The sequence below is a fragment of the Pleurodeles waltl genome, chromosome 11, assembly GCF_031143425.1.
Source record: "Pleurodeles waltl isolate 20211129_DDA chromosome 11, aPleWal1.hap1.20221129, whole genome shotgun sequence".
NCBI lineage: Eukaryota > Metazoa > Chordata > Amphibia > Caudata > Salamandridae > Pleurodeles > Pleurodeles waltl.
Window position 1 is genome coordinate 177,919,607 of NC_090450.1, and position 16,147 is coordinate 177,935,753.

The following is a 16,147-nucleotide window of genomic DNA, read 5'->3' on the forward strand; positions in this document are numbered from 1 at the left end:
GAACATAAATACCAGAAACATCAAGACCTCTGGGCAAAAGCCCTATTTCTAAGTAAAAAACAAAATACTCAGGGTTTTTGGAAAATGGTCAATGAATTGAATAAGGCCCGAGCATTTTGTTTAGTTCAAATATCCCGGAACCCATCTGGGTTGACTATTTAAATCAACACTTTGATGAATCCAAGCTAGTTGATAAAATCTTAGAAGTGGCTACAGAAAAGTCCAGGGAAAATTATATCAAAATCCCTTTTCGTCCAAAAGGAAAACAAAGAAATAACTTTCTGAGCAACAGAAGTTAGCAATTTAATAAAAAAGGTAAAAATGGGGGTGCTCCCGGCCCCAACGGGATCCCGAACGATCTGTTTAAACTAGATTAGACTTACTGGGGTGAAAATCCTGCCCCTACTTTCAATCATTGTATAGCGTCAAGAAGTATTCCCAAATCCTGGAAAGGAGAGATAATTCACCCAATATTTAAAGGAGGTAACAAAACAAAACCTGAGAACTACCGACTAATAACTCTAATAGACGTAGAAGCCAAATACTACGCAGGTCTCTTACTGGAACACCTCCGTAGCTGGGCAGCGGAAAATAGTATTATCCCTCCTAATCAGACAGGATTTATAAAGGGCCTAGGCACTGCTGCAAACATATTAACCTTATCAATGATTATTGACAAATGCAAACACAAAAAACAGCCCCTGTATCTGTGTTTTGTGGACTTTAAATCGGCTTTTGATCTGGTCCGGCGACCTCTCTTATGGAAGAAACTAGCTTCCTGGGGAATACCGGAGACTTTATTAAAAGCCATACAGCAGCTACATACAGAAACATGGGTAAGAGTCAAGGTAGGGGATGGCTCCTTCCTTTCAAGGAAAATAATGACAAAGCAGGGATTGAAACAGTGTTGTGTGCTGGCCCCATACCTTTTCAATCTCTTCTTATCCGATTTATCTGTGGAATTAAACAGGGTAAATGGGCACTCTCCAAAGCTCGGCGATATGATTATTTTAAATCTCCTATACGCCGATGATGTGGTTCTCCTGAGCCAAACTAAAGTAGGATTACAGCGACTCATCGTTAAGATATTTGATTACGCAGAGCAGATTGGAATGGAAATTAACCAGGATAAAACTAAAGTAAGGAGAATTAGTAAAAAATCCTTAAAAATCAAATGGAGCTCACAAAGAGGCCCTCTGGAACAAGTAAATCCGTACAGATACCTTGGTGTACTTTTTGACGAACGCTGCTCCTTTTTTCCCAAGAAACAGGAGTTATATAGAAAAGGCGACGTGCTATTATTCGCTTTCCAAACTTTAAAAACATCCCTAACCAGCCCTAGCTATCGGCCCCTGCTTAAAGTCATTGCAACCACGCTAATTCCAACTAAAGCGAAGCTCTGTGTGGGCAAGACGCTACTATCCTAAATAAAATCATTGGAAAAGTCTTTAGGTCCCTATTTCAGCTACCGGGATACACCTCATTAGCACAAATTAGGCTGGAGTTTGGCTATGTAAACCAAAGCATAGACAGAAAAGCCAGCTACATCAAAGCCTGGAAACAGTTACAGCTGGCAAAGGAAAATCCTCTCTGTCCTGCCCTTTGGAACGAGATCAGCTCAAACACCGCAGCCACTGGGCACCGGTACTTAGACCAGGCACTAACCGACCTAGGGGCAGTGGAGTTATGGGACTCAGATATCTCTTACACTTCTTTTAAAAAAAAATTAAATCAGATTGCGAAAAAAAGATCACTAATCATGGACAAGGATTTACTAGCTACTAGATCACACTTGTGGATGATCAGCAACGATTACAAACTTTTAAAGCTTCTGCCATACCTGGAGGCAGGGTGGACCAAGACAGATAAAGATCTTTTTATTAAATATAGATTTGGGATTATTCCGGGCAATGCCCACCTAGTCCCATGGGAACGCTCTCTAAAAATCCTGCAGTGTAGGCTATGTTTAGTTTGTATTTGTAACGTTTACAAAATTGAACGCAAACTTCTATTGAAGTCATTATATAATCAGAGGGGTATACGGTCTTGCCGGCAAGCAGTGATTGCCTGCCTCAAACCCCAGGATATTGTTTTAAATGCAAACTTTTTGAAGTTTCTACACTTGGTATCTCGAAAAACTTCCAACGTTAGAGGACAATTAATATAAAAAATCTTTGCATAGGAGTGTGGAAACCCTTTTTAGGTAATAACAGGTTTTGGTATGCTTTTTATCATCTAAATTGTAGAATGTAAAACTTATATTTTGTATTGAAAATGTATTATTTTTTTATAGGATAACGTGACGTATCGATGTATTGAATTTTATTAATTACGCATCAAGAATAAACTTGTAACTTGGTCACGACCAGGAAGCAGCTTGGTGGACTATATTTGCATAAAATGCAAAAGCAAATCAGTGTTAGTGGTGAAAATTTGGCATTGTAGTTTAAGTAATGAAACTTTTGGACCGTCAACTGAATAGTTTGCATTTGGATGATGGTCGATAATCTGGTTGTAATCTGGTAAATTGCACAGTTATTTGGAAGTTTCTTGTTCTGGAAATGTCAGTTACCAACATAAACAATCTATGATGACAAGCAATGGAATTATCTTAGAAACATGCTATCTTGTTGACTTTTGATCTTGTTTATTTTACCGTTCCTTTTTGGTTTACATTGTTCTTGTATGTTATGTATTTTGAGTTTTATATTGGATTTATGAAAGATACTTGGTGTGATGCAAATGTGTTTACTTATGCAACTATTTGGTATTTACTGAAATACTTTTCTGGTATCTTTAGGTTTGTATTGTGCTGCGGCTGGTCTCTCACATTTGCCTGTGCCTTTTGGTGACATATCTACTGCTGCATAAATAGTTTTTTTCTCTTTTTCTATTTCTTAATAGTTTAACGGATGATCTCTCAACCACAGTGATATGATGTGACATGTTCTTTCTTTCCCAGTTCCACTTAAGGGTATCTCTGTGGATGTCCAAGTAAAAGGCTTTGTAGCTGACGTTTCGGCGACCCTCACTTATAAGAATGAGGAGCAGAATCCGTTGGAGGCGGTATTTGTGTTTCCGATGGATGATGATTCAGCTGTCTACAATTTTGAGGCTATGGTCGATGGAAAGAGAATTGTAGCAGAGATTCAAGAGAAGAAGCAGGTAATTGGGCCTCCTTACTTGCTCCTTTGTAATATTATTTCCTCCTTAAATAGAAAAACGGGGCATATTTTGATTGTGAGGGACCTCATCCTGCAAATTCACAGTGTTGGAAGAATGGCTATGCATATTTTTTTTAAATTAGGTTCTCCTCACCATATTCTGTGCTATTAGAATTAGTTGCCAGCTTGCTAAGATTAGTTCTAGGTATATGAGCTACCAGTTACTTTTACATCTTTCTTTACACATATTGAAAGAGCCCCATCAGAACATTAGTTATAGGCTTATTGTAAAAAAAGTCATAGACTAGTTCTACATTACTTATTACTTTTATGCTCCAACTTAATCTTGTGAATCTTAAAAGTGTGGCATTCAGGTTATGTCACATATGATGGGTTGAATCCACTGTAAAAGTTAATCTGTTTATCTGTCTATTAAACCTTAAAGGCCCAGGAGACATATGCAGATGCAATCAGCCAGGGGCGGGAGGCTTTTCTCTTGGAGGAGGACAGCAGCTCTGGCGACATCTTCTCCTGCAGTGTCGGTAACCTACCCCCAGATCAAGAAGCGGCAGTCACTCTGTCCTTCGTGCAGGAGCTGCCACTGGAACCCGATGGTGCTGTCCGATTTGTCCTACCTACTGTCTTGAATCCACGGTACACCCCACGAGGTGAGAGAACAAGGAAAATGAGGCAGGCATTGGAACTGAAAGAATAAGCCCTATACAGACTTTATGTTTAGTGTCTCTTCAGGAATCCTCTTTCAACACTAAGGCCCTCATTACAAGGCTGGCGGTCATGAGACCGCCAGCCTCGCTGTGGCAGTCCTACCGCCGGGGAGCAGGCAGTAAGGACCACATTACGAGTTGCAGATGCTGAGCCTCCACAACCCCGCCTGGCCTGCCGGTATGGTCAGACCGCCGTGGCCGGCGGGGAGCACCTCCAACCCAGAGGCAGCCTGCCATCTGGATTACGAGATTGCACACCGGCAGGCTTTCCTTGGCGGTCACCCCGCCACGAAAACCCTGGCGAGCACGTACCCGGTGTCAGGAATCTTCATTTCTGTCACCAGTACACAGATACACACATGCACAGTTCCCCCCACCTGTCCACACACTCACAAATGCCCCTCACCCCTTCACGCAGGCATACATTCACATACACACCCATTCAGCAAACGCATACATGCACTCAGGCACCCTCACTCACTGACAGTAAACAACACAGACACCCCCACTCACTTGCATTCATCCATACAGACACGCACATACACTCGCAGACACGCACGCATTCAGCATCACCCCCCTTCAGACATCCACTTACCTCTCCCATCGAGGAGGACATCCAGGAGGGGATGGGTCTTCCCTCGCTGCCATCACCACACCAGCAGGACTCTGCCAAGCCATATTACAGCTCGTAATACGGCAAGTGGAGTCCTGCTGGTGTGGCGGTGCTGGCGAGGGAACAGCCTCTGCACCGCAGAGCGCCAGCACGGCTGCTGGCTGCTTTCCGCCTCAATAATGGCGTAAAGCAGCCAGCACTCGTAATATGGTGGTCTTCTGGCCGCTTGCATTGGCAGTATGCTGGCTGCAGCAGCTTCGGCAGTCTGTCAAAAAGACAGCCAGAATTGTAATGAGGGACAAATTCTTTGAAACAAGGTTAATCACATGGGAATAGCTTTCAGCTTCTTATTCCCTACCTTGTCAGTTTCTATGAACACAAGTAATTTAGTTCTATTTTATGTTTTTACTTGTTGGATTAGATTGCATTGCATGACTTAAATATTTGTGCTGGCTGTTTACTAGTAATGGTATTTAATTCCAAGATGCTCTCTAATTTGATTTCAGTCTAATCAAAAAAAATATAGACCCTCATCATTACATTGGTGGTAAATGCCGCCTACCGCCGCGGAGACGGTGGCCAAAAGACCGTCGCCGCGACTACCATCTGTTCACCAAATTATGACCACAGCTGGATTTCCGCCACAAAAAGGGCGGAAATCCGGCTGTGGCCATACTGCGTATGGTGGTAAGGTGGCGCTGTTACCACCAGTAGCGCCACACCAGCAGACCGCCGCCAGCCGTATTATGTCAAATAATACAGCCTGGCGGTGTTCTGCTGGCGTTAGCAGCGCCCCGTCTCATCCCCTGCCAGAAGACCCCCTGGATCCAGGTAAGTCTGGTTTCCAACAGGGGAGGGGGTGTTGTATGTGTGTGTGTGTGTGAGGGGGTGTGCATGTATGTGTGTGCGTGAATGCAAGTGTTGTTTGCTTGCGTGTATGCATGCGTGTGAGTGCGTGTATGAATAGGAATGTGCATGCGTGTCAGTGTGAATGTGTGTACGGATGTGTGCGAGTATGAATGGATGCATGCGTGTATGTCTGTATGAATGAGTGTGTGTCTGCCTGTGTGTGTGTGTGTGTGGGGGGTGGAAGGTGGGAGCGTGGGTGAAGAGCAGGTGGGGGGTGTCTGGGGAGTGTTGGGGGGAAGAGGGGGCCGCCTATCATAGGACCTACCGCCATGGTTTTTGTGGCGTTACGAACGCCACGGAAACCATGGCGGTAGGCAGGGTCATGATACCGCAGGCAGTACACTAGTGGCCGCCGGGCTGAAGATTATCTCCAGCACAGCGGCTGCTACCGCCATGGCGGTCGGAGTGGTACATTGGCAGGTTGGCTGCAGCCAACCCGCCAATGTCATAATGTGGCGGTAAGTACCGCCAGCCTGTTGGCGGTACTGGCGCCACATTAGCACCGACCACCGGGGTCATAATGACCCCCATAATGTATTGTACTTTTTAACTAGACTCCACACCTCCATTTTGGCTGGAGGAGAATCTGCTTGCTGGTGGTCGGCTAACTGAAGACTCAAGGTTCCACCAGATTCTGGATGCTGAACATTCAGCACCACAGCTTGAACCTTGTGCAGTATGTTTATTCAGTAAACACCCAGAACCTGATTAAAGGTGTAGAGCTGAACATTTGTTGGACGTGTGCCTGGAAAAAGTCATGATATGCTCATGCATACAGTGAATTATTCACAGTGGTGAAATAAATGCTCTCAAGTATGTTGTGTATGCATATTGTGAGCTAGACATGTACATTGTGCACATGCACATTTCCTCCCAGAATACAGTAGCGGGCATTCCAGGAGAGTATGGCGAGTGGTCAAAAAAAGATAATGTAGGTGAGTTTGTCATCATATGTTTTTACTTTTAGGCTATTCACAGACATTCCTGTGTCAGTTTTTGGGTCTGCTTTATTTTGTAGTACACCAGGTAGTACTACTTACTGCAAAATTGAATTCACAGACCTACAAGTGTAAATCTCTAGCTTCACATCTCCTATCTTTTCTGTGGAGCTCCGCACACATGAAAGTATACTATTTAGTAATAAATGTGCGAGATACTGGGAGGAGTTGCTGGAATAAGGACAATGCTCACTACTAAATGTGAGCAGGGTTTTAGGGAGGAGTAAGAGGGGGTTGTGAGGACTTAGGAGTGATTTAGGGAGGGGCAGACACCCATCCCCAAAAGATTCACAAACTGCACATCTTAAGTTCCAGCAAAACATACCCAAAACAATAGTTGATGTACTTCAGATGATATCTGGAGTATGTCCAGCAACACACTTGGCCTCCCACTGGTACTGCAACACCCTCCCATAGAAAACAACCAGGGGTTTACAATAGAATACAACAGGGAATAATGTTAAAGTAAATTCTTTTTTCTGACTTTCTAAAAATGTATGTATGTTTAATTTTAATGTTAAAAAATTATAAATAAAAAATAAATATTATTTTAAGGTAAGACACTTTAATAACCTGAAGTATAAAAATATATGCCTTGTATTGTTTTTGAAAAATAATTATAATAATGTAGATTACATCTGTATATACATTTTTGTAATTTGTAATACATAGTAAGTAAACCTTATAATTTTTAGGTGGCATTTTTTCTACTAAATCTTTTTTAAAGTCATTTTAATTTAATATATATAACTAATTCAGACTTAAGTTCATTTTTATATTTTGTTCTAAATGTTAAAATAAATATTTAAATTAATTTACATTATTATTTCACATAAATATTTGCACAATTTTCTTTTTAGAGTTCAATAAAGTTTTTTCCTACACTTTTCCACAGGGAGATCTCTGCCCCGATGGCAGAGAACTCTGTCCCCATGTGAAAACTTGGTAATGTTAACTATGTGTAACTATTAACTTAACTTTGAATTAAACATTTAGTAAATTTAAATATATTAAATTAAATAAATTTTTCAAGGTTTGTTTAAACGAATCCCACCTAAAGCTGAATGTTCATATATAAAGTTTTTGCAAAAACATATGTATATATATGGTAAATTAAAAGGTGTTCTTAATATTGAACTATATCATCATAAAAAATAATATAGATAAACATTAACTTAAATATGTATGTGTAGTTATATACATTTTTAATAAGTCAAAATAAATTATTTATTTTAAAATATTAGTGATGAGATTCTATTTTTAAGTTGTCAGTGCCCCCGTTGTTTTCTGTGGGAGGGTGTTGCAATACTAGTGTTGGCCATAGGTAGTGCTGGACTTATTCCAGGGTCCTTTTTGGCTGTAGTAACTTTACAGTTGTAAATTTGGCTATAACTCCTAACATGTAACTCTTTATAGTAGACTTACACTCTGAAATGGTGGATAGTCAAAAGTAGTGCATTTACTACAAAATGTAACAGTGAATTCCCACATGTAGGTTTACACAGATGTAAATTTACTTGTGTGAAAAGACCCAATTGACTGTGGATTTACAATGAACATATAAGTGGTAAAATGCACCGATATAATCAGTTGCTAAAGGTGAATTGAACTGTAAAAATATTTCAATGATGGAATAAAGCACAGCACAATATCTTAAAAGAATTCAACATTTACACTACACATCTGTGAGATTAGGAAAATAAACCTAAGTCAGCATTTGTAGGTTAGCAAGTGTGATTTATGCATGACAGAAGAGAATGTTTGTAAATAGTAAAACATTTTTGAACTTTTCCTATGAATAGGAATACTTTAATGCCCGCGTGGCTTCCACATGTTAATCTCTAATATTGTGAGTCAGTCCTCGGGGTCTGAGTCACAAAATTGGCTAGAGTTTGACTTGGGTATAGAGGCATTTCAGGATTTGGAGAAACAGTGACTACATTAAAATAGCAATTAAAATATAAACAGAAACATGGCAATATCTGCCTCTTTGGTACTCATGAAGTGAAGTTGAAGAACTGATAAATTGTCTACAACAGGCCAGTGAACAACCCATAGATAATCGAAGTGTAGACAATGGCAGACTAAAATCTATTGTATTTAGGATTTAACCCTCTTTCTGCGATTTAAGTGAATTGCATTGTTTTAATTTGTTTTCTAATATTCAGTGTTCATTTGAACTGGAAAATCTGAACATAGCCTCTCCTAATCTATGTCTCTCATTTTGTTTCTGATATCGTTGATCTCAACAGATGTTGAGACGAAGAGTGTTACCACAGGCATAAATCGCGTACCCACAGGAAAACTTCCCTATTCTCTTAAAATGACTGCCAACGTCATATCCCCTCATGGTGTCAATCGAGTGCAGTCCAACTGTGTCCTGACCCCATTAAATTACCTTAAGGAGGACAAGACATCTGCCCAGGTAAAGTACTGCTGGCAGGCTTTCCTCTATATGAAATGTTCATTGTATTGTGCACAACTTAACTGCCAACTAACAATAACACTAAAACATGGCAATACATTTATCATAAATAATGATCATTAAGCAAATGTTATGAATATGTGTGTGGAAGGTGTTGGTGTCAGTTTAAGCTTTATTAAAAACATCTCATTATTTGATATATATCAAAACTGGTCTGTGACCAGCTGATATTCTGGCACTATGAAGTGACCATGGTGATGTGCAGTCCTATGTAGATTCCTAAGTACATAAATAATAGAGGATATTCCACAGCAATTACCGAAGTGCTGGCTATTATTTTCTTTTTATTCATTGGCATTTACAGTAATACAGCCATGCAACTGATCATCAAACAGTAACTCAATTCAGTGATGGAACAAACAGAGCTCAGAAACAGACCAGATCATGTATTTTGGCTCCCACACATCTGTATGGTTAATTGGAACAGCACATCTACTGTAACAATTCTCTAAATTATATAATAAAACTATAGCACTAGAAGATACCCAGGCTTTAAGGGGCTGGCAGGGATCTATTTGCTTGCTCCACTGAGTATCTGCCACAGTGTTTCTAAAATAACACGTTTCCAGGAAGAGCTCTACTGATGGGCCTCCCAATCACTCAGAAAATCCAATAAATGGTAGGTTGATACTACTTGACTTACCTTCAGGTTCCTGTACCCTTCCTTTTAGTGTATGCATGGTCTCCTGCGGGTGCATGATCTTGTTTCTTATTTGTGGCATATTTACAGTAATTGCCCCCCCCCCCCTCCCCTCCTAAGTAGTCTTTGTCCCTGAATAAAGAATAGTCTTCTCTATAGGTAAAGAGGTATAGTGCTCAAAAGCAATGCAAGTTTTGAAAACAGCACTCAAGCTGTTGTAGGGGGCATCCTTTGATCTTCTTCCACACTGCACAGGTGTTTGTGCTGAGGATTCAGGAATAACATTCCTATTTGCAGCCGTGTACTGCAGCATCTTGTTATTCAGCATGAGTGTGTGAGGTTTGACCTTAAGCATAATGGATGCTGCCACAACCAGACACTTCAGCCATCACAGCTAGCAGAGCCAGGGGAGTGAACATCAGCAGCCCCGACCAGAGATGGAGGCCTATAGAAAGAATAGATTAAGTCCATTCCTTTAATAGGTAACAGCAGTCAGAGCACATGAGAGGATCTCCATTCATATCTTGCCATTGTCATGGCAAGAAGGGGCCAGATGCCCCTATCCCTCTTGAAAAGGATCAAGGTAGTGTGTCAAGAGCAATGATCACTCCATTTATGTTGTGCAGGAGTAGCAAACCAGTTCATGCTGCCGGTCTGGCTCCAGTATGCAGTGGTTCATCCCATGGTATAACAGGTTACACCAAATAAACCATAGAAAGGTGGCTGAACAGAAGAGTAGTGTGTTATGTGGGGGAGTTTCAAAGATAACTCACCTGAATCTGTGCTATTAGATGCTGTATCTACTTTATTCAGAAAATACTTAAGTTAAGAGGATGCTGAGCCGTCACTGATTAGGACCTACTCCTTACCCCCACCATCACAACTCTCATGGAGCAGGCGGCAGTGTCAAAGGAGCTCTGAAGTGAGGAGACTCAAGGAGGTCTCCTTTAAAATTGTGTATCAAAGACTCTTACTGTCTCCCTATGGCGACCATACATGGACACACAAGAGCAAATTATGATCTTTCATATCCTGATTCTTGTTGGTATATTTCATGTCTCTAATGGAATTACCCAAATCATTGGCATTTCATAAGGACGTATGCATGTATGTGATAAAGTGTGTTTATCCTGAACATTAACCAAGTGTACTTATCTTGTGTGAAACTGTATGTGTGTTGGTTTCATTCAACACATCCGATCTGAAATACAGGAAAATAAAAGCATAGCGCCTTGATAATTGAATAGATACCACTTCAGGCAGCCGTCCTAGGCAATTTGGATATGGCTGCCGATACGAGCAATCACATTACTTCTCAACTCTTCTCTTGTGAGCTCACTGTAATGCAACATAAATGAGCTGTTGCAAGCTTCTATGCAAGCATAGCTGTTTCATACAACATGTCAGCTGTATCCTAAGTACAGTATTACCTCATACAATGTATAAGAATATCTTTATTCAGTCTCTTGTTGTACCAAGGTTTATAAGATTGGGTTTAATTCCTGAACTAAACAGGTGGGGACTACTGACATTTTTTACTGTTGACACTTGCTCTCAATACTTGGAGTATGGATGGAGACACATAACCTGGGCTAGTTTGTCTCCCACTTGTAGCAGTTCAGTCGCTGTTAGTCGAATGCTGTATTTACAGCTGAGCTTGTGAAACCTAGTGATGATGGCTTACAATTCACATGATTGGGCTCAATGCAGAACGCTTGATGTATGCACCAACTTATATGTATTGAGTCAGCTAGATGCTCCTACTTGGTAGGGGGATAAGGGTATAGTTGAATCACATATATCTGATGGAGACATGTAGGTGCAGATTCCTTACCTTACAGTTTCCTAAGGCGTCAGTCAGGATCTGGGGATTTTTCTAGACCTGTATTCCTGTGTGCCATTAGGTGGCATCGATCGGCTTAGGTGGCATCGATCGGCTCCATGTCGGTTGTCGTTCAAGCTAGATATGACGTTGAGGGTCCTATATAAGTGCCAACACGGAACGCTGATGTCAGTTCTTTTCTTTCCTCGCCAGCTAGTGCTGATCCGAAGAAAGAGCTACTCCTCAGTCACTTTTGGACTGGTCTTTTTCCGACTTTTGTCAAAGCTTTTTTAAATATTTCTACTCTGGGTGTGTTGAGGAATGTCTTTGCTTAACACCGGGTTTAAGCCTTGCGGATTTTGCCATTGGGCGATGTCGGTGACGGAGCTGCACCTCGTGTGCTCTGAGTGCAGGGCCATGAACCCGAAGGTTTTGAGGGAGCGGTCCCTAAAGATGATGGCTGCCCGGCGCTTGGCTCTGCGTAAGTTTTGATCTCGGTCATGAGGAAGGTCTCAGGATCGGTCCCAGCGTCCCCTCACCCCTTCTTACACCCAAGTCCTCGGGACGTTTGGGTAAGTTGAGACATAAGAAGAAGTAGAAGAGAGCAAAATGTTCTTCGACCTCACGTCGTCAGTCGGTCGACGAGGGAGTGGGAGCATCGTTGATCTAGGCATTCATCTGTGGGGCGTGCACCTGTATCCAACGTTGTGCCTCCCTAGTTTCCAGGAGCCAGAGCGATCCCTGCCCTACTTAGTCATTTTTGTGCAGTCTGACTCCTCTGGCACACCTTTTGGTTCTTGCGGCATCTGAAAGGGCCCCTTTGGGTTCCGTACCTGCAGCTTCGGCCTCTGTTTCGAGGGGCACCCCTGGATCCATTCCATTCCATTCCTGGATCTGAGACAGCGCCGGTCGTACCACCTCGACCTTCCCCGGTGCCAGTTACGACATCAACGTTCCTGGCACCGCCCATGCTCCCGGATGGCATCTCCCTTTACTTGATGCCGTCTCCATCACAGATGCCAGATGGGTGTCATGCAATGCCTACTCCGGGGTTGGCCCCTATGTTTGTTCCTGAGCCCTATACCTATGGACTAGTTTACGGTGAAGAATCAGAGGGGTCACTGAGCCCTTTAGAATACTATCTCTAAGACCCTATGGACTGGTGTATGGAACTGGGTGAAGACAGTGGACTGGATACCTCCCCAGATACTGACATGCTCTCTCTCCCTACCGTGGCTACGGAGGATGTAGCTTCGTTTTCAGTGGTGGTGCGGCAGAGGTCCTGGACTTTGTGCTGCCTTCTGTGGCAGTCAAGACTAACCTCCTGACAGAGGTGCTTCAGCCTGGGGCTTCATTCTCTGAATACCTGCTTACCTGTATTGAAGCTGTTCGACCTGGCCCTTTTTACAGCATCATCCCCAAACTTTTTGACTTCCTCCTCCTTTTTTTTTTTTTCGACCCCTTTTTGTTGACGTTAGGACTCTGAGCATATTACCACTGCTGATCAGTGCTAACATGTGCTCTCCCGTCTAAACTTGGTATGATTGGCTTACACCTGGTTGTCACATTTAAATTACCTGTAAGTCCCTTGTACAGTGGTGTCCCTTATACCCAGGGCTATTAAATTAAATGCTACGAGTGGGCCTGCAGCGCTGCCGCGCCACCCACAGAAGTAGCCTTTCAAACCTGTCTCAGGCCTGCCACTGCAGTGCCTGCGTGCGCAGTTTCTGTGACAGGGACCTGGGATCTAAATTTACTTGCCAGGGCTGGAACTCCCCTTTTTTTTTTTTTTACATATGAGCCACCCTTATTGTAGCCCCTAGCTAGCCCTATGGGCAGGGAGCTGTGTATGTAAAAGATCGGACATATGTCTTTATGTCCTACACGTCCTAGTAGTGACAAACTGCCCTTGTAGTTTCTCACTCCTGTGAGCGCTGCTCCTCTCATAGCATTGCATTAGAAATGCCCTAACATATGTCTAAGTGGTATTGTATGATCTATGAGGGGTGGCGTAGGCATGTTTGGTATGGTTATAATGGTAGTGAGAATGCTGCTTACTGGTGTAGGTGGATTTTTATTGCAATTTTAGGAATGCTACTTTAACAAAGTGGGCATTTCTCTGTGCTTATGACTGGTGTTTTGCAGCTTGATTCCAATCCACGTCTGGGGCAGGTTAACAGCTAGGCTTTCTGCATACTTCTCATGCAGCCTGTACACAGGAAGGGTGGAAGTGTCACAAGAGTGCATCTGCATATTGAATGGTCTTCCTCGGCTAGGAGAGGTAGAGGTGGGATACACCTTCATCTGTAAAGGCTGTGCCCTGGCCTTACACAAAGGGCTTGTTTATCCCCTACTGATGTCTGGAGCCAGTGGAGGAGGAGAGAGGGGACATTCCTGGAACAGTTTGGTGCAGGTTGGAACCCCCTCTTCCCTTTTTGTGGATGCTGCACAAAATTAATACACGTACAGGGGGCAGTGTACCATATTTTTAGAGCACTTTTGAACTAGGGACTGAACCTCTGCCTGAGGGACTGCCACTGGAACTTCTTGTTATGTGTGCTGGTCTGTCTACCCCCCCCCCCCCCATTTGTCCCCTCCAGTGCCTCCCGAGGAGACCAGCATGGCGGGATCGCTGCGTCTCACTATGTGCATTTATGTTGGTGATGATGACTAGCCATCTGGGGAACGTTCCATTATATGGGCATTCATGATGATATCTTGCCATTCGTGATCTTGCATTTTGACGTGCATATTTAGTGATAATGATGACCTGACTGCTGCTTGTGTTTCAGAATTGTAATAACCTATGTGTTTACCTTACTACTGCTTATTTTCACAGAGTACTAGTAATCTGAGTAATGTTCTGACAACTGCTTGTGTAGCAGGGTGTTACTGATACATGTTGTACTTGGTCTAATGATTTATGTGCAATACAGTTTATTTTATATAACTTGTGTTTCCTTTGTGGTGTATTATTTGTGTCACGTGTGTTGTGTGTGTCGTGCAAATGCTTTACACATTGCCTCTGGGATAAGCCTGACAGCTCGTGCCAAGCTACCAAACGGGTGAGCAGGGGTTATCTTGGGTGTGAAACTCCCTTGCCCTGACTACAGTGATGGGTTCTGCCTGGCTTAGGTGCATACCCTAGCCACCCAGGAACCCCATTTCTAACAGAAGCCCTTACAGATGTCCTACTGGGTACCTGGCCCAAATCCATCACAGGGGCTCCTCCAAGCTAATCTTATGGACATGCCCCTTAGCACCCATCTCTATGGAAAGTAAACAGACCTGGTGCTCAAGCGCTTCAAGGATTCTCGTATTACAGCCAGGTCCTTCGTCTTTGAGGTGGCCCCTCTTTACACTCAGTCTGCTTTTTGCACCTTTCATGGAACTACTGAAGGAGCACCAAGCCACGTCTGTTCCCCTCCAGCCACTGTGCTGCACAAGCTGCCCAGCGTCTGTGTGGCCTGCGATGGGGGATTCACTGTCCTTGTGGGTCCTGGAGCCAGCGGTCTGGCCCATTGGCTCTGCAGATTCCTCCAAGCCTTCCTAGTCTCACACTTCCCCACCAGGGACCATTCGGAGACAGGATCTGCCATCACTTGCTCCGCCGGCGGTCCATCACATCGGATGGGTGGGTTTTGCAGATAGTTCAAAGCGGTAAGAGGCTACTCCCTCCCCTTCAAGACTAACCCTTCATCCATGCCACCATCCTACAATCGGATGACAGAGGAACACTTGGCAGACTAGGCTACGGCTCTCTTGGACAAGGGAGCCAAGGACAAGGGTCTCCACCCTATCCTGGACCTTCAGTCCCTCAATCTCTTTCTCAAGAAGGAGAAGTTCAAAATGCTCACTCTGGCTCAGGTTCTATCTGCCCTGGACTCAGGAGACTATGGTAGCATTAGACTTGCAGAACACTTACTGTCATATTCTCGCCTTGCCTGCCCACAGATGTTATTTGCAGTTCACAAGCACTTTTAGTTCACCATGCTCCCCTTTAGGCTTCCCAGCACCACTTGGGTGTTCCTCAAGGTGATGGCAGTGGTTGCAGCTCATCTACACAGATCAGGGGCTTCAGTCTGCCCCTATCTTAATGACTGGCTGTTGAAGACTGGCTTGCCCCAGGCTGTTGTCTCATACCTCCAGACCACGGTGGACTGTCTGCATTTGCTGGGGGTTCACTATAAATTTGTTGAAGCCACACTTAACTCCCTCTGCGACGCTTCCTTTTATCTCAGCTATTCTAGAGACAGTGCAGTTTTGGGCTTATCCTCCCGAGGGGAGACTCTACAATATTCAGGCTGTGATACTCATGTTACACTCTCTATCCAGGATTTCAGTGAGAATGACTCCAAGGCTGCTGGGCCTCATGGCCTCCTGCATCCTGCTGGGGACACATCAGATGGCATATGCGGGCTCTGCGGTGGGGTCTGAAGTCCCAGTGGGTGCAGCGTTAGGGGATTTCTCCAACTTGGTCCAGATCTCAGAGGGAACTGGGAGAGATCTGCAGTGGTGGCTAACGAACTGTGATTGGGTCGGAGGCAGATCCCTCTCCCTTCCCCAACAGATGCGTCTTTCCTGGGATGGGGCGGCCACCTGAAAGTGGCAGAGATGAGACATGTGGTCTCTGGCGGAGTCCGGACTCCACATCAATCTGTTGGAGCTCCGGGCGATCAGACTGGCATTGAAAGCACTTCTTCCCTCTCTTAAAGGGAAGATAGTGCAGGCGTTCACGGGTAACACCACTGCCATGTGGTACTGCAACAAGCAGGACAGGGTGTGGTCTTG

At 43.7% G+C, this 16,147-nt stretch overlaps 1 protein-coding gene across 2 annotated transcripts in view; it reads left to right on the forward strand.

Moving 5' to 3' along the window:
• The window catches only part of VWA5A (von Willebrand factor A domain containing 5A), a 368,835-nt gene that overhangs the window by 101,806 nt on the left and 250,882 nt on the right, over window positions 1-16,147 (forward strand). For both annotated transcript variants that reach the window (XM_069213389.1, XM_069213388.1), the window contains exons 3-5: window positions 2,963-3,165; window positions 3,610-3,832; window positions 8,662-8,834. In XM_069213389.1, the coding sequence (XP_069069490.1) occupies window positions 2,963-3,165; window positions 3,610-3,832; window positions 8,662-8,834 (599 nt within the window). The remainder of the gene's footprint in view (window positions 1-2,962; window positions 3,166-3,609; window positions 3,833-8,661; window positions 8,835-16,147) is intronic.